The sequence below is a fragment of the Cetorhinus maximus genome, unplaced genomic scaffold (genome assembly GCF_964194155.1).
Source record: "Cetorhinus maximus unplaced genomic scaffold, sCetMax3.hap1.1 HAP1_SCAFFOLD_214, whole genome shotgun sequence".
NCBI lineage: Eukaryota > Metazoa > Chordata > Chondrichthyes > Lamniformes > Cetorhinidae > Cetorhinus > Cetorhinus maximus.
Genome location: NW_027596186.1, coordinates 395,743 through 420,700, shown reverse-complemented (window position 1 = coordinate 420,700; position 24,958 = coordinate 395,743). Strand labels below are relative to the sequence as shown.

The 24,958-nt window shown below is 46.5% G+C and overlaps 1 protein-coding gene across 1 annotated transcript in view; it reads left to right on the top strand.

The window, feature by feature from the left end:
• The window catches only part of LOC144673035 (endonuclease 8-like 2), a 45,681-nt gene extending 21,001 nt beyond the window's left edge, over positions 1–24,680 (top strand). Inside the window, exons 2-4 of the mRNA XM_078535031.1 lie at positions 2,494–2,837; positions 8,346–8,542; positions 23,041–24,680. Of these exons, the coding sequence (XP_078391157.1) occupies positions 2,494–2,837; positions 8,346–8,542; positions 23,041–23,324 (825 nt within the window). The 3' untranslated portion in view covers positions 23,325–24,680. The remainder of the gene's footprint in view (positions 1–2,493; positions 2,838–8,345; positions 8,543–23,040) is intronic.
• Positions 24,681–24,958: the final 278 nt, after the last annotated feature.

Here is a 24,958-nt window from a genome sequence, read left to right as displayed (position 1 = left end):
TCTCACACTCTCCACAATCACTCACACTCTCTCTGTCTCATACAGTCTCCACAATCACTCGCACTCTCTCTGTCCCACAGAGTCTCCACAATCACACACTCTCACTGTCCCACATAGTCTCTACAATCACTCACACTCTCACTGTCCCACACAGTCTCCACAATCACTCACACTCTCTCTCACTGTCCCACACAGTCTCCACAATCACTCACACTCTCTCTCACTGTCTCACACAGTCTCCACAATCACTCGCACTCTCTCTCACTGTCCCACACAGTCTCCACAATCACTCACACTCTCTCTCACTGTCTCACACAGTCTCCACAATCACTCACACTCTCTCACTGTCTCACACAGTCTCCACAATCACACACACTCTCTCTGACTGTCCCACACTGTCTCCACAATCACACACACTCTCTCCCACTGTCTCACACAGTCTCCACAATCACTCACACTCTCTCTCTGACTGTCCCACACAGTCTCCACAATCACACACACTCTCTCTCACTGTCTCACACAGTCTCCACAATCACTCACTCTCTCTCTCTGACTGTCCCACACAGTCTCCTCAATCACTCACACTCTCTCTCACTGTCTCTCACAGTCTCCACAATCACTCACACTCTCTCTGACTCTCTCATAACGTCTCCACAATCACTCACACTCTCACTGTCTCACACTCTCCACAATCACTCACACTCTCTCTGACTGTCTCACACGGTCTCCACAATCACCCACACTCTCTCTCACTGTCCCACACAGTCTCCACAATCACTCACACTCTCACTGTCTCACACTCTACACAATCACTCACACTCTCTCTGACTATCTCATACAGTCTCCACAATCACTCGCACTCTCTCTGTCCCACACAGTCTCCACAATCACACACTCTCACTGTCCCACACAGTCTCCACAATCACTCACACTCTCTCTCACTGTCCCACACAGTCTCCACAATCACTCACACTCTCACTGTCCCACACAGTCTCCACAATCACTCACACTCTCTCTCACTGTCTCTCACAGTCTCCACAATCATTCACACTCTCTCTGACTGTCTCATAATTTTTCCACAATCACTCACACTCTCACTGTCTCACACTCACCACAATCACTCACACTCTCTCTGACTGTCTCACACAGTCTCCACAAGCACTCACACTCTCTCTCACTGTCCCACACAGTCTCCACAATCACTCACACTCTCTCTCACTGTCTCACACAGCCTCCACAATCACTCGCACTCTCTCTCTGTCCCACACAGTCTCCACAATCTCACACACTCTCTCTCACTGTCTCTCACAATCTCCACAATCACACACTCTCTCTGACTGTCTCATAATGTCTCCACAATCACACACACTCTCTCTCTGACTGTCCCACACAGTCTCCACAATCACACACACTCTCTCTCACTGTCTCACACAGTCTCCACAATCACTCACACTCTCTCTCTGACTGTCCCACACAGTCTCCACAATCACTCACACTCTCTCTCACTGTCTCTCACAGTCTCCACAATCACTCACACTCTCTCTGACTGTCTCATGCAGTCTCCACAATCACTCACACTCTCACTGTTTCACACTCTCCACAATCACTCACACTCTCTCTCACTGTCTCACACAGTCTCCACAATCACTCTCACTCTCTCTCACTGTCCCACACAGTCTCCACAATCACTCACACTCTCTCTCACTGTCCCACACAGTCTCCACAATCTCACACACTCTCTCTCACTGTCTCACACAGTCTCCAAAATCACTCACACTCTCTCTCACTGTCTCACACAGTCTCCACAATCACTCGCACTCTCTCTGACTGTCTCACACAGTCTCCACAATCACACACACTCTCTCTCACTGTCTCACACAGTCTCCAAAATCACTCACACTCTCTCTCACTGTCTCACACAGTCTCCATAATCACTCGCACTCTCTCTGACTGTCTCACACAGTCTCCACAATCACTCACACTCTCTCTCACTGTCTCACACAGTCTCCAAAATCACTCGCACTCTCTCTGACTGTTTCACACAGTCTCCACAATCACTCACACTCTCTCTCACTGTCTCACACAGTCTCCACAATCACTCACACTCTCTCTCACTGTCTCACACAGTCTCCACAATCACTCACACGCTCTCTGACTGTCTCACAGTCTCCACAATCACTCCCACTCTCTCTCACTGTCTCACACACTCTCCACAATCACTCCCACTCTCTCTGACTGACTGTCTCACACACTCTCCACAATCACTCCCACTCTCTCTGACTGACTGTCTCACACACTCTCCACAATCACTCCCACTCTCTCTGACTGACTGTCTCACACACTCTCCACAATCACTCCCACTCTCTCTGACTGACTGTCTCACACACTCTCCAAAATCACTCCCACTCTCTCTGACTGACTGACTGTCTCACACACTCTCCACAATCACTCCTACTCTGATTAATACCAACTTTGTCTCTCTTTCTGCTCCAGGTTCATGGCAAAAAGCTCTACCTGGGATTCACTTCTGGCTGCAGCCTGGAATCCAAGGGTCCAGAGATGGTGGTTGCACAAAGCCAGGAAAGGCCTGTCCCGGCCTTGGGGCCAGTGCTGGACACTCCCAGCAGTCAGCAAGTAATGGATAGTGCCCTGGGAGAGGAGGAGGAGGAGGAGGCTGTGGGAAGCAGCGCTCTCTCTGGACAGAGCCCATTGACTCCCCAGCGTGAGGATCAGTGGCTGCAATTTCACTTTGGGATGTTTGGAAGTGTCCGGGCCAATGGGTTCTCACGGGCAAAACGTGCCAATAAGAGGGGCGACTGGCAGGATCCACCACCCAGGTATGTTTAAAGGAACTGGTGAGAGAAATGGGTTCATCCAGGCTGCCCAACCTAGGAGGAGAGTTAATATACTGACATCATCCCATTGTCCAGGAAACAAGGGGTGTGGGGTTGAGTGGGGTTGGGGATTGTGGGGAGTTGGGTGTGCGGGGATTGGGGGGAGTGGGGTGTGTGGGGGTTGGGGGGAGAGGGGTGTGCGGGGGTTGGGGGGAGTGGGGTGTGCGGGGGTTGGGGGGAGTGGGGTGTGCGGGGGTTGGGGGGAGTGGCGTGTGCGGGGGTTGGGGGGAGTGGGGTGTGCGGGGGTTGGGGGGAGTGGGGTGTGCGGGGGTTGGGGGGAGTGGGGTGTGCGGGGGTTGGGGGGAGTGGGGTGTGCGGGGGTTGGGGGGAGTGGGGTGTGCGGGGGTTGGGGGGAGTGGGGTGTTGCGGGGGTTGGGGGGAGTGGGGTGTTGCGGGGGTTGGGGGGTGCGGGGGGTTGGGGGGTGCGGGGGGTTGGGGGGTGCGGGGAGTTGGGGGGGTGCGGGGGGATCGGGGGGGATTGGGTGGATGCGGGGGGATCAGGGGGGGATTGGGGGGATGCGGGGGTTGGGGGGAGTGGGGTGTGCGGGGGTTGGGGGGAGTGGGGTGTGCGGGGGTTGGGGGGAGTGGGGTGTGCGGGGGTTGGGGGGAGTGGGGTGTGCGGGGGTTGGGGGGAGTGGGGTGTGCGGGGGTTGGGGGGATTGGGGTGTGCGGGGGTTGGGGGGAGTGGGGTGTGCGGGAGTTGGGGGGAGTGGGGTGTGTGGGGGTTGGGGGGATGCGGGTGGATCAGGGGGGGATTGGGGGGATGCGGGGGTATCGGGGGGTATTGGGGGGTTGCGGGGGGATGCAGGGTGGGGGCTGGGGGTTGCGGGGGGAGCGGGGTGGGGGCTGGGGGCTGCGGGGGGTGCGGGGTGGGGGTGTTGTGGGGGGTGCTGCCAATTGCTGTGCTAGGAGGGGGGTTAGGTAGCAGAAGGCCAGGTTTCAGGTGGGGGAGAGGGAGAGAGCAGGAGGATCCAGCTGGGAGGGTGGAAGCCGGATGGCCCAATATGTAGGACAGAATGGAGCTAGGGCCTTGGTGGAGCCCCATAGACAGATGAGGAGAGGCCTCTGCTGGGACCTAGTGTTTCCAGCATGTTTTATGTGTGTTGTCCTGTGAAGGCAGACATGATATTTCCTCTGCATTTCTTTACTTGCCATGATCATTTCTCCTGTCTCTGCCTCTAAGAGACCCATATTTACTTTAGCTGCTCTCCTTTTTTTATGAGCTCGTAGCTAACATGAAATAGGAGCATAAGTAGGCCATTCGGCCCCTCAAGCCTGCTCCACCATTCAATCAGATCATGGCTGTTCCAGTGGAAACAAGCCCAGTCTGTCCAACCTTTCCTCATAAGACAACCCACTCATTCCAGATATTAATCCAATAAACCTGCTCTGAACCGCCTCCAATGCATTTACATCCTTCCTTAAATAAGGAGACCAAAACTGCCCATATATGTGGTCTCACCAATGCCCTGTATAACTGAACCATAACATCCTTACTTCTGTGTTTGATTTAGCTCATAATAAAGGATAGCGTTCCATTAGCCGCCTTAATAACTTGCTGTACCTGTATACTAACTTTCTGTGACTCAAGCACTAGAACGTCTGGACCCCTCTGCACCTCAGAATTATGCAGCTGTTCTCTATTTAAGTAATACTCTGCTTTTTTGTTCTTCCTGCCAAAGTGAACAACTTCACATTTTCCCACATTAAACTCCATCTGCCAGATTTTTGCCCACTCACTCAACCTATCTATATCCATCTGCAACCTCCTCTTGTCCTCTTCACAATGTACTTTCCTACCTAAGATAAAAGCAAAATACTGTGGATGCTGGAAATCTGAAACAAAAACAGAAAATGCTGGAAAAACTCAGCAGGTCTGACAGCCTCTGTGCAGAGAGAAGGAGTTAATGATTCAAGTCCAATATGACTCTGAAGAAGGGTTATACGGACTCAAAACATTAACTCTGTTTCTTCTCCGCAAATGCTGCTAGAACTGCTGAGTTTTCCCAGCGCTTTATTTTTGTTTCTATTTTCCTCGCTATCTTTGTTTCATCTGCAAATTTAGTCACCATGCCTTCATTCCCCTCATCTAAAGTCATTGATGTAAATTGTAAAAAGTTGAGGCCCCAGCACAGACCCCTGTGGGACTCCACTTGTCACATCCTGCCAATCAAACAAAAACCCATTTATGCCTACTCTCTGTTTTCTCCCAGCCAGCTAATCTCCTATCCATGTTAATATGTTACCCCCTACACCATGAGCTTTTATTTTCCACAATAACCTTTGATGTGGCACCTTATCAAATGCCTTCTCGAAATCCAAGTAGAGTACATCTACAGCGCATGTTACTCAAAGAACTCCAATAGATTGGTTAAACATGATTTCCCTTTCACAAAACCATGCTGACTCTTCCCAATTACCTTGAGTTTTTCTAAGTGCTCAGTTACAACCTCCTTAATGACCGATTCTAACAACTTCCCCATGACAGACATCAAGCTAACTGGCCTATAGTTTCCTGTCTTCTGCCTCCCTCCCTTCTCGAATAGAGGGGTTATATTAACTACCTTCCAGTCTGATGGAACCTTTGCAGAATCTAGGGAACTTTGGGAAAATTAACACCAACGCATCTATCTCATTATCCACCTCTTTTAAGACCCTAGGATGAAGTCCATCAGGACCCAGAGACTTGCCGGCCCGCAGCTCCAACAATTTACTCAGTACCACTTCCCTAGTGATTGTAATTTCACCAAGTTCCTCTTTTCCCTTCCACTCCGGGTTTACAGCTATTACTGGAATGTTTTTGTATCCCCTACAGTGAAGAAGGAAGCAAAATATTTGATCATTCCATCTGCCATTTCTTTATTATTAACTCCCCACTTTCTCTTCCCTAGAAGTCAACTTCACTCACTTCACTCTTTTCCTTTATTAAATACCTATAGAAACTCTTGCTATCTGTTTTTACATTTCTAACTAGCTTCCTCTCACACTCTAATTTCTTTCTCCTGATTTAACGTTTTAGTTATTCTCTGCCATTCTTTATATTCTGACCAATCATCTGTCCTGCCACTCATCTTTGTGGAGTTGTATACTTTTTCCTTAAGTTTAATGCTTTCCTTAACTTCCCTAGTTAACCACGGATGGTGGGTCCTCCCCTTTAGAACTTTTCTTTATATTAGGATATACTTATTCTGAATACCCTGAAATATCCCCTTAAATATCTGCAACTGCTTCTCTATTGATCTATTCGCTAGCCTAGTTTCCCAGTTCACTTCAGCTAGCTCAGCTTTCATGCCCATGTTTAAGTTTAAAATACTAGTCTTGGACCCACTCTTCTCCCTTTCTGGATATAAGCTGTTACTTACAAGATGTTTTTATATTTCTGTATAGTTTGCTGTCATTCTTTTTTTCATAGTCATAAACGTTTACAGCACAGAAGGAGACCATTCAGCCCATTGTGTCTGCACCAGTCAAAGATCTGACTACACTAATCCCATTTTCCAGCGCTTGGCCTATATCCCTGGAGGCTATGGCAACACAAATGAATATCTAAATACTACTAAAATGTTACGAGAGTTTCTGACTCAACCACCCTTTTCGGGCAGTGAGTTCCAGATTCCCACCACCTTGTGGGTGAGAACATTTCTCCTCAATTCCCCTCTTAGCCTTCTACCTCTTACCTTTAAATCTATGCCCCCTGGTTATTGACCCCTCTACAAATGGGGGGGAAAAAGTGCCTTCCCCATAAAATTTGATCGTATTTGTCAAACACGACCTTCCCTTAACAAATCCATGCTGACTATCCCTAATTAATCCGTGTCTCTCCAAGTGCAGATATAGTTTGTCCCTCAGAATTCTTTCTAGTAACTTCCCCACCACTGAGGTTAGACTGACTGGCCTGTAATTTCCTGGCCTGTCCCTTCCTCCCTTTTTTAATAATGGGACAATGTTAGCAGCTCTCCAGTCCTCTGGCACCTCACCTGTGGCCGGAGAGAATTGAAAATTACTGCCAGGGCCCCTGATATCTCTTCTCTTGCCTCCCTCAACAGCCTGGGATCCTCTATCAATTGTTGATTGCACTTTGCTGATATCTAAACTTCTCCCAATCCTCAAGCTACATCCTACATATGAATTAGGAGTAGGCCATTCGACTCTCAAGCATGTTCCACCATTTGATACGATTATGGCTGAGCCAATTGTGACCTCAACTCTATTTTTCTGTCTACCCAATGACTCTGCCTCCACTACTCTTTGGAGATTAGAATTCCACAGACTGATGTCCTTCTGAGAGAAAAAAAATCTCCTTATCTCCATCTTAAATGGGAGACTCTTTATTTTGAAACTGTCCTGTTGTTCTAGTATCTCCCACAAGGGGGAACAGCCTGTTGGCATCCACCCTGTCAAGTTCCCCCAAGATCTCATATGTTTCAATTAGATCACCTCTCATTCTTCTAAACGCCAATGGATACAGGCCCAACCTTTCCTCGTGAGACGGTACCTTCATCTCGGGAATTAGTCGAGTGAACCATCTCCAAACTGCTTTGAATGAAATTAAATTAATCCTTAAGTAAGGAGACCAAACTGCACACAGCACTCTAGATGTGGTCTAACTAAGGCCCTGTACAGTTGTAGCAAAACTTCCCTACTTTTGTACTCTATTTTCCCCTTGCAATGAACACCAACATTCCATTTGTTTGCTCATCACTTGCTGTACCTGAATAATAACTTTCTGAGATTCATGTTCCAGAACACTCAGATTCCTCTATACCACAGAGTTCTGCAATCTCTCTCCTTTTTTAAATAACATAGATGAGGATTATTACCCTTGGTTCTGTTAATTAAATATTATCCTTAATCTCTTTAGCCATTGATCAATCTCTTTTACTATTGAGATTTTTTTGCTCCATGAAATGTAGGTTCAGTGAAAATTATGAAATATTTATTTACGTTTTCACTGTTGTCCTGATCGAACAGAATCTCAATTGTTATAGTGCAGAGGGAGGCCATTTGGCCCATTGTGTTTGCACCGGTCTCTGAGCATTTCCCTTAGTGCCATTCTGCCAGTCTCTCCCCTTAACCCTGCACATTCTAACCTGGCACAGTAGTTAGGAATGCAGCTGGACTTAGCCTTCCTGAGTTAGAGGGGTTCCGGCTGAGAGATTGGGAGTTTGGGGCAATGGATCAGGTTAGGGTTGTATTGCACTCTGATGTGAATGGCCACCTCCCATGGTGGAACTGCATGCTAACACCCGCTGTGCAGGCTGACTGGGAGAATTGATTCTTGGACTGAGCACCTAGAAGGGCAACTGGGACCTGGACCTTTGCAAGGAGAGGCTGGGTGCGGGGGAGAAAGCATGGTGCCAAAGTGGGCAATGGTGAGGCTGAGGAGGTTGCAATTTGAAGTGTGGCTCTGTGAGGAGATATACTAATCACTCTCCGTCTCCCTCTCCACAGGTTGGTTTTGTATTTCCCAGGAGGGCAGTTTCTCGTGTTCTATAACTGCAGGATCTGTCCCTGTGGCAGCCCTCCCTCTAGCCACACCTCCGACATCCTCTGCCCAGAGTTTGACAGAGATCTGGCTCTGCGGGCACTGCAACTAGCTCAGCCTATCTGCTATACCCTTCTCAACCAGCACCTCTTCTCTGGCCTGGGTCAGTAACACACTCCAACATAGAAAGAACCAGGGATAGGGAGAGTGTTTGTGTCAAGGCTGGTGAATAGAGAGAGAGAGAGTGACAGAGTGCACGTGTGATGTTTATTAATTTATTTGTTTTGGCTCTAATTCAGAACTGGGTCAGAGAGAAATTTCCAAATACCATTGTGCCTTTGCCTCATAACCTGTGGTAACCCCATTATAATCTTGGACACATCCTGGGGTTTACCATTGACCAGAAACTGAACTGGACTAGCCATATAAAGACTGGCCACAAGAGCAGGTCAGAGGCTGGGAATCATGCGACAAGTAACTCACCTCCTGACTCCCCAAAGCCTGTCCACCATCTACAAGGCACAAGACAGGAGTGTGATGGAATAGTCTCCACTTGCCTGGACGCAGCTCCCACAACACTCAAGAAGCTTGACACTGTCCAGGACAAAGGAGCCCACTTGATTGGCACCACATCCACAAACATTCACTCCCTCCACCACCAATGTACAGTAGCAGCAGTGTGTACCATCTACAAGATGCACTGCAGGAACTCACCAAGCCTCCTTAGACAGCACCTTCCAAGCCCACGACTGCTACCATCTAAAAGGACAAGGGGCAGCAGATAGATGGGAACATCACCACCTGGAAGTTCCCCTCCAAGTCACTCATCATCCTGACTTGGAAATATATCACAATTCCTTCACTGTCACTGGGTCAAAATCCTGCAACTCCCTCCCTAACAGCACTGTGGGTGTCCCTACACCACATGGGCTGCAGTCAAGAAGGCAGCTCACCACCACCTTCTCAAGGGCAATTGGGGATGGATAATAAATGCTGGCCCAGCCACTGAAGCCCACATCCTGTGAATGAATTTAAAAAATAAAAATAAGCTGGAAGAATCAGATTGGCAGTAGTAGCCTGGATGAGAAGTACTTAATGCTTTCAAGATTAGTTTCTTAGAGCAGCATGTTCTGGAACCAACCAGGGAGTAGGTTATATTAGATTTGGTATTGTGTAATGTGACAGGATTAATTAATGACCTCAGAGTAAAGGCACCCCCAGGTAGCAGTGACCAAAATATGATTGAATTTTACATCTGGTTTGAAAGGGAGAAGAGTGGGTCTGAGACTAATATTCTGAACTTAACTAAGGGCAACTATGTGGGGATGAAAGCTGAGCTCGCTGAAGTGAACTGGGAAACTAGGCTAGAGGATCGATCAATAGAGAAGCAGTGGCAGATATTTCAGAATACTCAGAATAAGTATATTGCTACTATAAAGAAAAATTCTGAGGGATGGGCAATAAATGCTGGCCTAGCCAGCAACGCCCTCATCCCATAAATGTATATAAAAAACACATTAGCCCCACCACAGGCAGTCCATAGATTGTTACTACTCCATTCTTCCCACCATGTTCCCACCATTCCAGAACTCTCCATTGTTCCACAACTCCTCCAATACCCTGGTTATGTCACTGCATCATTTAAGAAGGGATGGAGAGACAAACCAGGTAACTAAAAACCTGTCAGTTTGACATCAGTTGTGAGCAAGTGACTGAATTTATTATCTGAGATGAGAGTGGCTGAACGCTTTTATCAGGTATCATAGACTTGGAGAGATTACAGGTAGGAGACAGTGCACTGGGTTAAAGGGAATGTTCTCTGGTGTAATGTGATAAGTGATATTCCCTAGCAATCAGTACTGGAGCCTTAATGTCTGACTACATTTATCATTGACGTGGGTTCTTTAAGTTTGCTGACAGTACTAGGTTAGATCAACACTAGGTTAGATCAACACTAGGTTAGATCAACACTAGGTCAGGTGGCACTGGAAATAATGTAAATAGCCAAAAGCTGCAATGATTTGGATAAAGAGACAATGTATGATTGTAAAATTTGCTGATGAGACAAAGACAGATAGGAAAGTAAGATGTAAAGAAAACATAAGGAGTCTGCAAAGGGGCATAGCTTAAGTGAGTGTGCAAACATTTGTCAGATGGAGTATAGTGTGGGAAAAGTGTGAACTTGTCCACTTTGGCAGGAAGAATAGAAAAGCAGTATACTATTTAAGAGAGATTTCAGAACTCAGCTGTTAGGGAAGGAAACGGTTAACTGTTGGAGTGTTTAAGTGGGTAATTGTAAATTAACGAGCTAAACATTTCACATGGTGTATTTGAAGGGAAAGCAAGAGAGACAATGTGTCTGAAGTTTTACGTGATCAGAATAAAACTCTGGAGAGGTCAAGGCTTGGTTTCTGTCTTTGTTATAAAGCAACTATTGGAATTTAATTTAACATGAGGTACAGAGGGATCTGGGTGTCCTGGTACATGAATCTCAAAAATTACTATGCAGGTACAGTAAGTGATTAGAAAGGCAAATGGAATGTTGGCCTTTATTTCAAGAGGGATGGAATATAACAGATCAGTCTGGCACTGACACAATGAGCTGAAAAGCCTCTTTCTGCCCCATATCTTTTCTATGGTTCTATATACATTCCTCTAAAGCACAAACACCCAAAGGGAAAAGTAAATGAACCGTGGTTAATGAAAGAAGTTGTGGATTACAATAGATCAAAGGAAGTGATTTTTAAGGTTGCCAGAAGAAGTGGAAACTCCGAGGATTGGGAGCAATTTAGAATCCAGCAAAGGAGGACCAAGAAACTGAGAAAGGGGAAAGAGAATATGAATACAAACTAGCGATGAACATAAAGGTGGACTGTAAAAGCTTCTACAGGTCTGTGAAAAGGAAGAGATTAGCAAAGACAAATGTGGGTCCATTATAGGTGGAGACAGGGAATTTATAATAGAGAACAGGGAGTTAGTGGAGAAGCTAAACAGTTACTTTGTGTCTGTCTTCACTGAAGATACAGAAAATCTCCCAGAAATACTAGGCGACCTAGGGACTTGTGAAACTGAGGAACTAAAAGAAATGAGTATTAAAGAGCTAGTACTTGAAAAGTTAACTGGATTGAAGGTTGATAAATCCCCTGGATCAGATGAGCTTCATCTCAGAGTGTTGAAGGAGGTGGCTATAGAGATATTGGGTATATTGGTGGTTATCTTTCAAAACTCTATAGATTCTGGAAAGGTTCCTGTGGACTGGAAAGTAGCAAATGTAACCCCACTAAAGGAGGGAGGAAGAGGGAGAATGGAGAATACAGACCTGTTAGTTTGATGCCAGTAGTAGGGAAAATGTTAGAATCTATTATAAAGGATGGGTGGGCATTCAGAAAGGAATGGTAAAATTGGGCCGAATCAACATGGATTTATGAAAGGGAAATCATGTTTGGCAAACCTATTGGAGTTTTGAGGATGTTACTTGTAGCACAGATAAAGGAGAACCAGTGGATGTGGCGTCTTTGGATTTTCAGAAGGTTTTTGATAAGGTCCCACACAGGAGGTTAGTAAATACAATTGGATCACGTGGGATTGGGGGTAATGTACTGGTGTGGATTGAGAATTGGTAACAGACAGAAAACAAAGAGTAGGAATAAACGGATCATTCTCAGGATGGAAGGCTGTTACTAGTGAGGTACTGCAAGGATCAGTGCTGGGGCCACAGCTGTTCACTATCTATAGCAATGATTTGGATGTGGGGAACAAATGTAATATTTTCAAATTTGCTGATGAGACAAAACTAGGTGGGAATGTGAGCTGTAAGGAGGATTCAAAGGGATTTGGAGAGGTTAAATGAGTGGACCAGAACATGTCAGATGGAATATGATGAGAAACATGGTGAGTTTATTCACTTTGGTAGAAAAAAACAGGAAGGCTGAGTATTTCTTAAATGGTGAGTGGTTGGGAAGTGTTGGGGTCCAAAGGGACCTGGGTGTCCTTGTTCGAGTCACTAAAAGCTAACATGCAGGTGCAGTAAGCAATTAGGAAGGCAGATGGTATATTGGCCTTTGTCACAAGGGGATTTGAGTAAAGGTGTCTTGCTGCAATTGTATAGAGCATTGGTGAGACTGCACCTGGAGTATTGTGTACAGTTTTGGTCCCCTTGCCAAAGGAAGGATATACTTGCCATAGAGGGAGTGCAATGGAGGTTCACCAGATTAATCCCTGGGATTATGAGGAGAGATTAGGGAGAATGGGTCAGTATTCCTTTTGAGGCTCAAAGAATGAGGGGTGACCTCATTGAAACTTACAAAATTCTTCCAGGGTGTGACAGGGTGGATGTAGATAAGGTGTTTCCCCTGGCTGGTGAGTCTAAAACCAGGGGACATAATCTCAGGATAAGGGGCAGGCCATTTAGGACTGAGATGAGGAGGAATTGCTTCACTCAGAAGGTGGTGAATTTTTGGAATTCTCTACACAGAGGGCTGTGGAGGCTCAATCATTGAGCATGTTCAAGACAGACTTCTGGAGACTAATGACATCAAGGGATAGGGAGATAGTGTGAGAAAGTGGTGCTGAGTTAGATGATCAGCCATGATCTAATTGAATGGTAGAGCAGGCTCAATGGGCTGAATGGCCTACTTCTGTTCCTATAAAAGTTGGGATGTTTTGCTGCACTTGTACAGGGCATTGGTGAGACCACATCTGGAATACAGTGTACAGTTTTGGTCTCCTTACTTAACGGATATAAATGCATTAGAAGCAGTTCAGAGAAGGTTCACTCAACTGATATCTGGGGTGGAGGTGGGGTTATCTTATGAAGAAAGGTTGGACAGGCTGGGCCTATACCCATTGGAGTTTAGAAGAATGAGAGGTGATCTTATTGAAACATAAGATCCTGAGGGGATTTGACAGGGTGGATGCTGAAAGGATGTTTCCCCTTGTGGGAGAGACTAGAACTAGGGAACACAGTTTAAAAATAAGGGGGTCTCATTTAAGACGGGAGATGAGAAATTTTTTTGAGGGTCATGTGTCTTTGGAATTCTTCCCTGGAGAGTGGTGGAGGCAGGGTCATTGAATGTTTGTAAGGCAGAGCTAGATAACCTTTGACTCCCTTTTTTAGTCAAGAATCTATAGGGGCAGTAGGTGGAGTTGAGGCCACAATCAGATTAGCCATGATCTTATTGAATAGTGGAGCAGGCTCAAGGGGCCCAACGGCCTATTCCTAATTTGTGTGTTTTGTATGTAAAGGGATATTGATAGATTAAGGGAGTAGGAAAAACTGACAGATGGGAGTTCAATGTGGGGAAAGTGAGAGCTCATCCAATTTGAACCTAAGAATGATCGATCAAAATGGTGAGAAGCTAGAAATTGTGGGGGAGCAGAGAGTTTTTGGAGTCAATGTACAGAGATCACCAAGTAGTGGATAGGTACAAAAATAATTAAAAGGCTGATGGAATGTGGGCCATCATCTCCAGAGGGCTAAAATACAAGGGATTGGAATTTAAGTTGCAACTATACTGAGTTCTGACTGGACCCTACTCAGAAAATGGGTTTGGTTCTGAGCCCCACACTTCAGGAGGGATATATTGGCATTGAAGGGGATGCAGTGCATATTCATCAGAATACTGGTGCTAGAAGGCTTAAATTAAGAGGACAGGCTACATACCAGTCCAGGCCTGAACGTTAAGTGGCAATGACATTTGCGCCACACAAGTGCCAGGCAATGACCATCTCCAACAAGAGATAATCCAACCATCTCCCCTCGACATTCAATGGCATTACCATCACTGAATCCCTCACTATCAATATCCTGGGAGTTTTACTGCTTGGACTGGGAGCCCTCTGCCAGGTTGCAGTCATCGTCTTGACAGTATTTGCAGATTTTTTTTTAAAATGTATTCATTCACGGGATGTGGGCTTCACCGGCTGGGCCAGCATTTATTGCCCATCCCTAATTGTCCTTGAGAAGGTGGTGGTGAGCTGCTTTCTTGAACCGCTGCAGTCCATGTGGTATAGGTACACCCACAGTGCTGTTAGGGAGGAAGTTCCAGGATTTTGACCCAGCGACAGTGAAGGAACGGCGATATATTTTCGAGTCAAGATGGTGAGTGGCTTGGAGGGGAACTTCCAGGTGGTGGTGTTCCCATCTATCTGCTGCTCTTGTCCTTCCAGGTGGTAGTGGTCGTGGGTTTGGAAGGTGCTGTCTAAGGAGCCTTGGTGAATTCCTGCAGCGCATCTTGTAGACAGTACACTGCTGCTACTGTCTCGGTGGTGGAGGGAGTGAATGTTTGAGGATGGGGTGCCAATCAAGTGGGCTGCTTTGTCCTGGACGATGTCGAGCTTCTTGAGTGTTGGAGCTGTGCTCATCCAGGCAAGTGGGGAGTATTCCATCACACTCCTGACTTGTGCCTTGTAGATGGTGGACAGGCTTTGGTGAGTCAGGAGGTGAGTTACACTCCATAGAATTCCCAGCGTCTGACCTGTTCTTGGAACCACAGTATTTATATGGCTGGTACAGTTCAGTTTCTGGCCAATGATAAACATCCTGGGGATTAAGTGGGGGATTCAGTGATGGTGATGCCATTGAATGTCAAGGGGAGATGATTAGATTCTCTCTTGCTGGAGATGGTCATTGTCTGGCTCTCGTGTGGCGTGAATATTACTTGCAACTTGCGACTCATGCCTGGATATTGCCCAGGTCTTTCTGCATTTGGACATGGACTGCTTCAGTATCTGAGGAATTAAAAATGGTGCTGAACATTGTGCAATCATCAGCGAACATCCCCACTCCTGACCTTATGATGGGAGAAAGGTCATTGGTGAAGAAGCTGAAGATGGTTGGGCTGAGGACACTACCCTGAGGAACTCCTGCAGTGATGTCCTGGGACTGAAGATTGACCAGAAATAACCACAGCCATCTTCCTTGATGCTAGACATGACTCCAACCGGTGGTGTGTCTCCTCTCTCTCCCTGCCCCCACCCCACCAGGATTCCCATTGACTCCAGTTTTGCTAGGGATCTTTGATGTCACACTTGGTTAAATGCAGCCTTGATGTCAAGGGCAGTCACTCTCACCTCACCTCGGGAGTTTAGCTCTTTTGTCCATGTTTGAACCAAGGCTGTAATGAGGTCAGGAGCTGAGTGGCCCTGGCGGAACCCAAACTGGGCATCAGTGAGCAGGTTATTAGAAACATAGAAACTAGGAGCAGGAGGAGGCCATTCGGCCCTTCGAGCCTGCTCCGCCATTCATTATGATCATGGCTGATCATCCAACTCAATAGCCTGCTCCCACTTTCCCCCATATCCTTTGATCCCTTTCGCTCCAAGAGTTATATCTAACTCCTCCTTGAAAACATACAATGTTTTGACCGCTCCTACTTTCTGTGGTAGTGAATTCCACAGGCTCACCACTCTCTCTGGGTGAAGAAATTTCTCCTCATCTGTCCTAAATGATCTACCCCGTATCCTCAGACTGTGACCCCTGGTTCTGAACATCCTTCCTGCATCTAATATTGCTGAGCAAGTGCCGCTTGATAGAACTGTCAATGACACCTTTCATCACTTTGCTGATGATCGAGAGTAGACTGATGGGACGGTAATTGGCCGCATTGAATTTGTCTTTTTTCTTGATTGTAAAGCTTATTTTAACCGGGGGAAGGTTGCTTTCTCCCTCCTTGATGTGTTCCTCACATGAGCTGCCCATCTTCTCCCACTCCCAACATCACCCAGCCTCCTCTGCATCTGCCTCAAAGCCACGACCACATTGTGATGCTGACAGTACATATTCAGAAACCACCAGTCACCAGATCCCAACTCTCCCAAAAACTACAACCAGTTTACTCACTCCTCAAAGTGGCAGCAATCACATTTCTTCCCTGAAGCTTCAGAAAGACTCCACTGCCCACCCCCCCCTCCCCCGCCCCTCCATGCTGGACCACAAAGTAAACAGCTACGGGATGGGTACCGGGAAAATGTCGATGCCGATGGGGCTACAACACTCCTCATCCCTTGATGAAGGATGTCACGTAAGATGGAGGGAAACAGTGGAGAAGATTGACTTCCTGCACTCGAGCCAAAAGTTGTTGAAACTCTTGTGAGCCAGGAAGCAGCCGAGAAATAGCCACATCAGCAACGCAGAGTCAACGCTTGCTGTCACTTTACAGCTCCTAATAAACTGGAAGATGCTAGCCAGGAGGGAAGATAAGCAGCCCTGATGCAGTCTCTCAAGACTTCCCCAAAGCAGACAGACTTCTCAAACCCTTGCATGAGAGGAAGTGGACAGGGCCCTGATGGCCACCTAGTCTGGCTAAGCAAGTGCCAATGGGGTTTACCCAGAATTCCTGAATGTCAGATAAGAGGGAAGTGGCTAGTAAAGCTGTTTACCCAACACCCACAGCACAGACACCATGCCAACCATGCAGCTGCAATCCAAAATAGTGCCATTGCCAAGCCAGGGAAGCTACTTGACATCCCATGCAGCTACCACCCCATTGCTGCTCTTTCAATAATACAAAAGGTCCTGGAATACCTCTCCTCCAGACTTAGCCTCACCCTGGAAGCAGTGATTGCTCCCCAGCCCACAACAGGCAACTGCTCTGAGCAGGTCCTCAAACCAACCTCACTCATCTAGACTGGTTTCCAGAAAGGCCTGAAGATGGGAACAGCTTTTGTTGTCTTCTGTGCCTATGACAATGTGGAACACAGGCACACTGCTGAAACTCTCAAATCATCATCTGTGTGAAAGCCCAACAACTAACCAACTCTGATCAGCACCTGACAATTCCGTGTGCTCCTTGGAAGCAAACCAGCCACCCAGCTGAGATCTTCAAAGCTGGTGGACTTTGCTCACATCAAGACTCCCTGTACCCATCCTACAGGTTCGGGAGGAAAATCAACTCCCCCCACCCCAACTTCAGGAATGTGACACTTGGAACCATTTTCAAGAAGGGAGATAAATCATAGTGGAAACTATTGAGCGGTTTCCCTGTTGGGAAAATCCCGATTCTCCTGAATCACCTATTTGCTGTGGCTGATGAAATCCTCCCAGAGACACAGTGCGGCTTTAGACCTTCCAGAGGAACCTCCAACGTGGTCTTTGTTGCCAGTCAAATCCAAGAAGATGTCAAGAAGAACACCAGGAACTCTACGTTCCATTCACCGACCCGGTGAAAGTAACTGACTCAGTAAATTACGAGGCTGTGTGGATTGTGCTCCAAAGATTTGGGTGTCCAAGATGCTGCTTCCTGATGTGACTGCAGCTTCCTTAGTGGGAGATCTGAAACAGATGCCTTCAAAATCCAAACCAGTGTTAAACAAGACTGCACGATAGTGACCCCCCCCCCCTCCAATACTATTTACAATCTACCTGACATGGATATTCACCTTGTCAAAAATCAGCTGTTCTCTAGTATAAGTAATACTGCATAGATGGAAAACTGTTTAACATCAGTCACCTCTGTGCTGAAACATAGAAACATAAAAACTAGGAGCAGGAGTAGGTCATTCAGCCCCCGGAGCCTGCTCACCATTCAATCTGACCATGGCTGATCCTGTATCTCAACGCCATACTCCTGCGCTCCCCGCATACCCCTTGACACATTTTAGAGTCTAGAAATCTATCTATTTCCTTAAATATGTTCAGTGACTTGGCCTCCACAGCCTCTGTGGTAGAGAATCCCACAGGATCACCACCCTCTGAGTGAAGAAGTTTCTCCTCGTCTCAGTCCTAAATGGCCTACCCCATATCCTGAGACTGTGACCCCTTGTTCTAGACCCCCAGCCAGAGGAAATATCATCCCTGCATCCAGTCTGTCCATCCCTGTCAGAATTTTATACATTTCAATGAGATCCCCTTTCATTCTTCTAAACTCCAGTGAATACAGGGCCTAGTCGGCCAAATCGCTTCTCATACGACAATCCTGCCATCCCAGGAATCAGTCTGGTGATCCTTCACTGCACTCCCTCTATGGCAAGTATATCCTTTCTTAGGTAAGGAGACCAAAACTGCACACAATACTCCAGGTGTGGTCTCCCCAGGGTTCTGTACAGCTACAGTAAGACATCCTTGCTCCTGTACTCTAGTCCTCTCGCAATGAAGGCCAACATACCATTTGTCTTCTTAACCGCTTGCTGCACCTGCATGCTTACCTTCAGTGATTGGTGTACAAGGACACCCAGGTCCCTTTGTACATCAACATTTCCCAATTACTCACCATTTAAATAATACTCTGCCATTCTGTTTTTCCTACCAAAGTGGATAACTTCACACTTATCCACGTTATACTGCATCTGCCATGTACTTGCCCACTCACTCAACTTGTCTAAATCACCTTGAAACCTTTTAACATCCTCCTCTGCTCACATTCCCACCAAGTTTCGTGTCATCAGCAAACTTGGAACATTTGGTTCCCTCGTCCAAATCATTGATATATATTGTGAATAGCTGGGGCCAAAGCACTGATCCCTGCGGTACCCCACTAGTCACCGCCTGCCACTCCAAAAAAGACCTATTTATTCCTGCTGTTTTCTGTCTGCTAACCAATTCTTAATCCATGTCAATATATTACCCCCAATCCCATGTGCTTTAATTTTGCACACTAACCTCTTACGTGGGACTTCATCAAAAGCTTTCTGAAAATCCAAATACACCACATCCACTGGTTCTCCCTTATCTATTCTGCTAGTTACATCCTCAAAGGTCTCTAATAGACTTGTCAAACATGATTTTCCTTTCATAAATCCATGTTGACTTGGTCTAATCCTGTTGATATTTTGAGTGGTTATCACATCTCTATCATTTTCGCTATTACTGATAGGCTAACCCCATCCGTAATTCCCAGTTTACTCCCTCCCTTTTTAAAAATAGTGGGGTTACATTTGCCACCCTCCAATCTGCCAGGACTGTTCCAGAATCTAAAACCAAACTGACCACCACAGACGAATGGAATCTACAGTTTGCGGATGACCGCAGTGTCCACTCCTCCAGATTTACCATCCACTCCTTGATCTCCTCAATTTTACAAACAAGAAACTCAGCCTGTGCTTCAAATCTTCTACCTCCCATATATCTTGGCAGCCACCTCTGCCAAAAAGCCACCATTGATGAAGAGGTCCAACACCAAATCAGCAGCGCCAACTCAGCCTTCTACAAACTACAGGGAATGTTTAACAACAGAGCTCCAAGTCAAAAAAAGCCCTAGTATACAGAGCAGTTGCTATCACCACACTCCTGTACTGCAGTGAGACATTTGTATTCCTGACAAATAAGATGCTTGAGAAATTCCATCAGCAGTGCCTCTGCCTGCAGATTTATTGGGAGGACCATCGAACAAACACAAGGGGTGTCCTTGAAGCCAGCTTCAGAAGCATTCATACAAAACTCCTGCAAAATCGACTTAGACTGGATACTGTCAAACTGACCAAAAAGCATCTCCCTGCCAAGTTCTTGTTTCCCAACGGAGGAGACATTGGCATATTGTCACTGGACTAGTATTCCGGAGACCCAGGGTGATTCTCTGGGGACCTGGGTCCGAATCCCACCACGGCAGATCAGGATTTGTCTAATTGTCTAATGGTGACTATGAAACCATTGTTGACTGTCATAAAAACTCATCTAGTTCATGAATGTCCTTTAGAGAAAGAAATCTGACGTCCTTACCTGGTCTGGCCTACATGTCACTCCAGGCCCACAGCATTGTGGTTGACACTTAAATGCCCTCTGAAATGCCCTAGCAAGCCACTCAGTTGTAGCAAACCACTACAGAAAATTGGATAAAGAATGAAACCGGATAGACCACTTGACATTGACTTAAGCACTGGAAACAACAACAGCAATCTCAGCCCTGTCAACCCTGCAAAGTCCTCCTTACTAACATCTAGGAGCTTGTGCCAAAGTTGGGCAAGTTGTCTCACAGACAAGTCAAGCAACAGCCTGACACAGTCATTCTCATGGAATCATACTTTACAGATAATGTCCCAGACACCACCGTCACCATCCCTGGGTATGCCCTGTCCCACCGACAGTACAGACCCAGCAGAGGTGGCAGCACAGTGATATACAGTCGGGAGGGAGTTGGCTTGGGAGTCCTGAACATCGATTCCAGACCTCATTAAGCCTCATGGCATCCGTCTACTCTGGCATCAGTAAAGTGATGAAAGGGGTCATTAACAGTGCTATCAAGCAGCACTTGCTTAGCAATAACCTGCTCACTGATGCCCAGTTTGGGTTCTGCCAGGGCCACTCAGCTCCTGACCTGGTTACAGTCTTGGTTCAAACATGGACAAAGGAGCTGAACTCGAGGTGAGAGTGACTGCCCTTGATATCAAGTCTGCATTTGACTGAGTGTGGCATCAAGGAGCCCCAGCTAATCTGGAGTCAATGGGAATTGGGGGGGAAAACTCTCCACTGGTTGGAGTCATCCCTACCACAAAGGAAGCAATTCAAAAAAAGCATTCCAGAAATTGCAAGTACTTCAACTCTAATTAAACACAAAAGCCGCACTACAAAGGAGAGCTTCAGAGTGCCTGTGAAATGGTTTTTTTCTCCCCCCGAAACACTGGCCATTCATGTTTTTTTATTAATTCAGGGGATGTGGATATCGCTGGCTAGGCCAGCATTTATTGCCCATCCCAAATTTCCCCTTCAGAACCACTGCGGTCCATGTGGTGTAGGTACACCCACCGAGCTGTAAGGGAGGGAGTTCCAGGATTTTGACCCAGCGACAGTGAAGGAACAGTGATGTATTTCCAAGTCAGGATGGTGCGTGACTTTGAGGGGAACTTCCAGGTGGTGATGTTGCCATGTATCTGCTGCTCTTGTCTTTCTAGGCGGTAGCAGTCATGGGTTTGGAAGGTGCTGTTTAAGGAGCCTTAGTGAATTCCTGCAGTGCATCTTGTAGATGGTACATACTGCTGCTACTGTGCGTCGGTGGTGAAGGGAGTGAATGTTTGTGGATGTGGTGCCAATCAAGCGGCTGCTTTGTCCTGGATGGTGTCCAGTTTCTTGTGTTGTGGGAGCTGCACTCATCCAGGCAAGTGGGGAGTATTCCATCACACTCCTGACGTGTGCCTTGTAGATGTTGGACAGGCTTTGGGGAGTCAGGAGGTGAGGTACTCACCGCAGGATTCCTAGCCTCTGACCTGCTCTTGTAGCCACAGTATTTATATGGCTGGTCCAGTTCAGTTTCTGGTCAATGATAACCCCCAGGATGTTGATAGTGGGGGATTCAGTGATGGTAATGCCATTGAACATCAAGGGGCAATGGTTGGTTTCTCTTAGAGGTGGTAATTACCTGACACTTGTGTGGCACAAATGTTACTTGCCACTTGTCAGCCCAAGACTGGATATTGTCCAGGTCTTGCTGCATTTGAACGTGGGCTGCTTCAGTATCTGAGGAGTCGCGAATGGTGCTGAACATTGTGCAATCACCAGCGAACATCCTCACTTCTGACCTTATGATAGAAGGAAGGTCATTGATGAAGCAGCTGAAGATGGTTGGGTCGAGGACACGACCCTGAGGAACTCCTGCAGTGATGTCCTGGAGCTGAGATGACTGACCTCCAACAACCACAACCAATGTTTATTTTCATTGACATTAATAACTGGGAGAAACTTACCACCAATCCTTCAGAGTGGCAACAACTTGTCCATCAAACTCACCATGCTCGAGTCTCAACATCTTAATTATGAGGCAGAAGGAAAGGGATGGAGCAAATCCTGCACTCGGTATCCCACTACCTTGTGGAACATGTTGCCCCATGTGCTTAAAGATCTGTTGCAATATGGGTCCTTTAGATGTCTCAATGATGAGATCTTGAGACTTGTATATTTAAAAATGAACCCTTTATTATCAACCTTTAAGTATTTACAGATCCCAGGTTACTGTCATGCAAGGTGGTGTTACCTCCGTGTAGTCTGGTTCGAGTGTTCTGTGTCTGTCACCATGTGACTCTATGCATCATACTGTGGACAGTGGTGTTTTCCAGTCCCAAAAACTCTTGCCCTGCTGAGCACCTTTACGTTACAATGGCATGCAGGCACATAAAACATTATCCAACAGAGTGGATCTTGAGTCAACCTGTTCAGTCATTTGAAGACCCATGGGAGAAACCTGCCACCCTGAGTCCACACCACCCTTTAGTTGTGGGAAAGCTGATGACTGCCTTCAGTGGAAGTGTATCCTCATTTAAGATGAGGAGAGCAAAATTGTGCACAGTACTCCAGGTGTGGTCTCATCAAAACCCTGTACGATTGTAGCAAGATGTCCTTATTCTTGGACTCCACACTGCTGCAATTAAAGCAAACATGCTATTTGCCTAATTGCTTGCTGCACTTGCTAACTTTGTGTCCCTTGTACAAGTACACCCAAGCTTCTCTGAACATCAATGTTTTTTTACAAGTTTCATATCTTTAATTAACATTTTCACATATAAAATAGCTATTCTACCTAGTGTGTCTGCATTGACCTGCACCTTTTGTACTCTCCCTCCCACTTCCAGCCTCCAAGGAGGGAATATTCCATTGGGAAAGGTTGCCTGCCTCGCTGTCACTATCGCATGATCTTTTGTTTTTTGTGCTGCGCTTTGACCTTTCATCCTGCTGTTTATTTTCAGTTAGGTTTGGTGCTATTTTTTCTGTTAGTCTCACACTGTACTCTCTATTTCCAGGTAATATCATTAAAAATGAGGTGCTGTATCTGTCTGCGATTCACCCCATGTCTTTGGGCTGCCTGCTCGATATGGAGAAACTCCAGATTCTGCTGGACCAGGTGATCCAGTTCAGCCACGAATGGCTGGACAACAAGGCGAAGGGAAAAGGCTTAAAGTACCACATCTATCAGAGGGAGCGGTGCCCTGAGGGCCATGGTGTGGAGAGGGCAGAGCTGGGACCACCTCATGGTCTCCAGAGAGCCACTTGGTGGTGCCCAGTGTGCCAACCTGCAGTGCAGTAAGCTGCTGGCTGAAGCAGTGCTATTGGCCTAGCTTGTCTAGGTGGCAGGATCTGGTAGGGCATCACTTTGTTATTGTAGCCAGCCAGCTTGTTATTGTTGCTCCTGTGTATAAATAAAAAGATCCTTTCTGCAATTAGCCTATTCTCCTGTGGGACCCAGCACACTGTGTATGGATCATGGGGACCAGGGTCCCTGGCTCTTTTTGACAGGAGGGGGGCATTCTTTGTCTCAAATTTCCTAAGCACAGTTGACAGCTTAAATATTGCATCATGTCCATTAGGGTCCTTGAAGCAATAATTTGACTGGATGGCTCATGATCCAAAACTGGGAGACGTGTGAGGTGGAGACTCTGAAAGAACAGTCCAGTTTGTCTACACATTCTACTCTCGTGGTCCTGTTAAGTTTTTCCTTTAAGCATTTATCCAATTCCCTTTTAAAAGTTACTATTTAATCTGCTTCCACACCCTCAACTCGTATTTTAATAAGTAAAGTTTCCTCATCTCTTTTTCCCAATTGCCTTAAATCTATCTCCTTTGGTTACCAACTCTTCTTCCACTGGATACAGTTTCTCCTATTTAATCTTTCAAAACCTTGGTGACTTTGAACCCCATGGATAGAGAATTGCTTAATGGACAGCAAGCGGACAGGAGGGATAAATGGGGCATTTTCAGCTGTGGCAGTTGTGGCTACTGGAGTGCTGCACGGGTTAGTGCTGGGGCCTCAGTTTATCTACAAATGACTCAGAGTAAGGTTTCTAAGTTTGCTGATGATACAAAGCTAGACAGGAATGTAAACTGTGAGGAGGACACAGAGGCTGCAAAGAGATTCCAGGTGCCAGGGTTTGGGACATTTGCTCAGGGCTGGAGAGGAACTTGCAGTGGGAGGGAGAGGATCCAGCTATCATGGTCCATGTAGGTACCAATGACATAGGCAGGACAAGGAAAGAGGTTCTGCATAGTCAGTATAAAGAGCTAAGCACCACAAGAAGCAAAACCTCGAAGGTAATAATCTCTGGATCATGCAAATTGATGTAGGACGGATAAGATTAGGGAAAGTTTAAAGACTGGTGTGGGAGAAGTGGGTTCCAGTTCATGGAGCACTGGCAGTACTGGGGAAAGTGGAGGCTGTCGTGTTGAATGGTTTACACCTGAACCATGCTGGGACCAGTGTTCCAGCGAGCTAGAGAAGTAGAAAGGGCATTAAACTAAATGAGGGGTGAAGGATCAAGCTTGGGTAGAGGTGGCATAGCAAAGGGTAGAGTCAAGGCAGGAGAGCAAAATAGTAACATGGGAAATGGGGGTCAGGAAGGGACAGAGAGAAAAAAAACCTAACGATACACCAACAGACAAGACTAGATGGTACAAAGATAACAAAAAGGCAAAACAAAAGGCTCTGTATCTGAATGTGCGTAGCATTCATAAAGTAAATGAATTGATGGCCCACATCAAAGTAAATAAATATGTTCTGATAGCCATTATGGAGACGTGGCTGCAGGATGACAAAGACTGGGTCCTGATTATTGAGGGGTACATGACATTCAAGAAGAATAGGAAGCTAGGTAAAGGTGGAGGGGTAGCACTGATAATCAAGGATGGCATTGGTGCAATAGTTAGAGATGACCTTGGTTCAGGAGA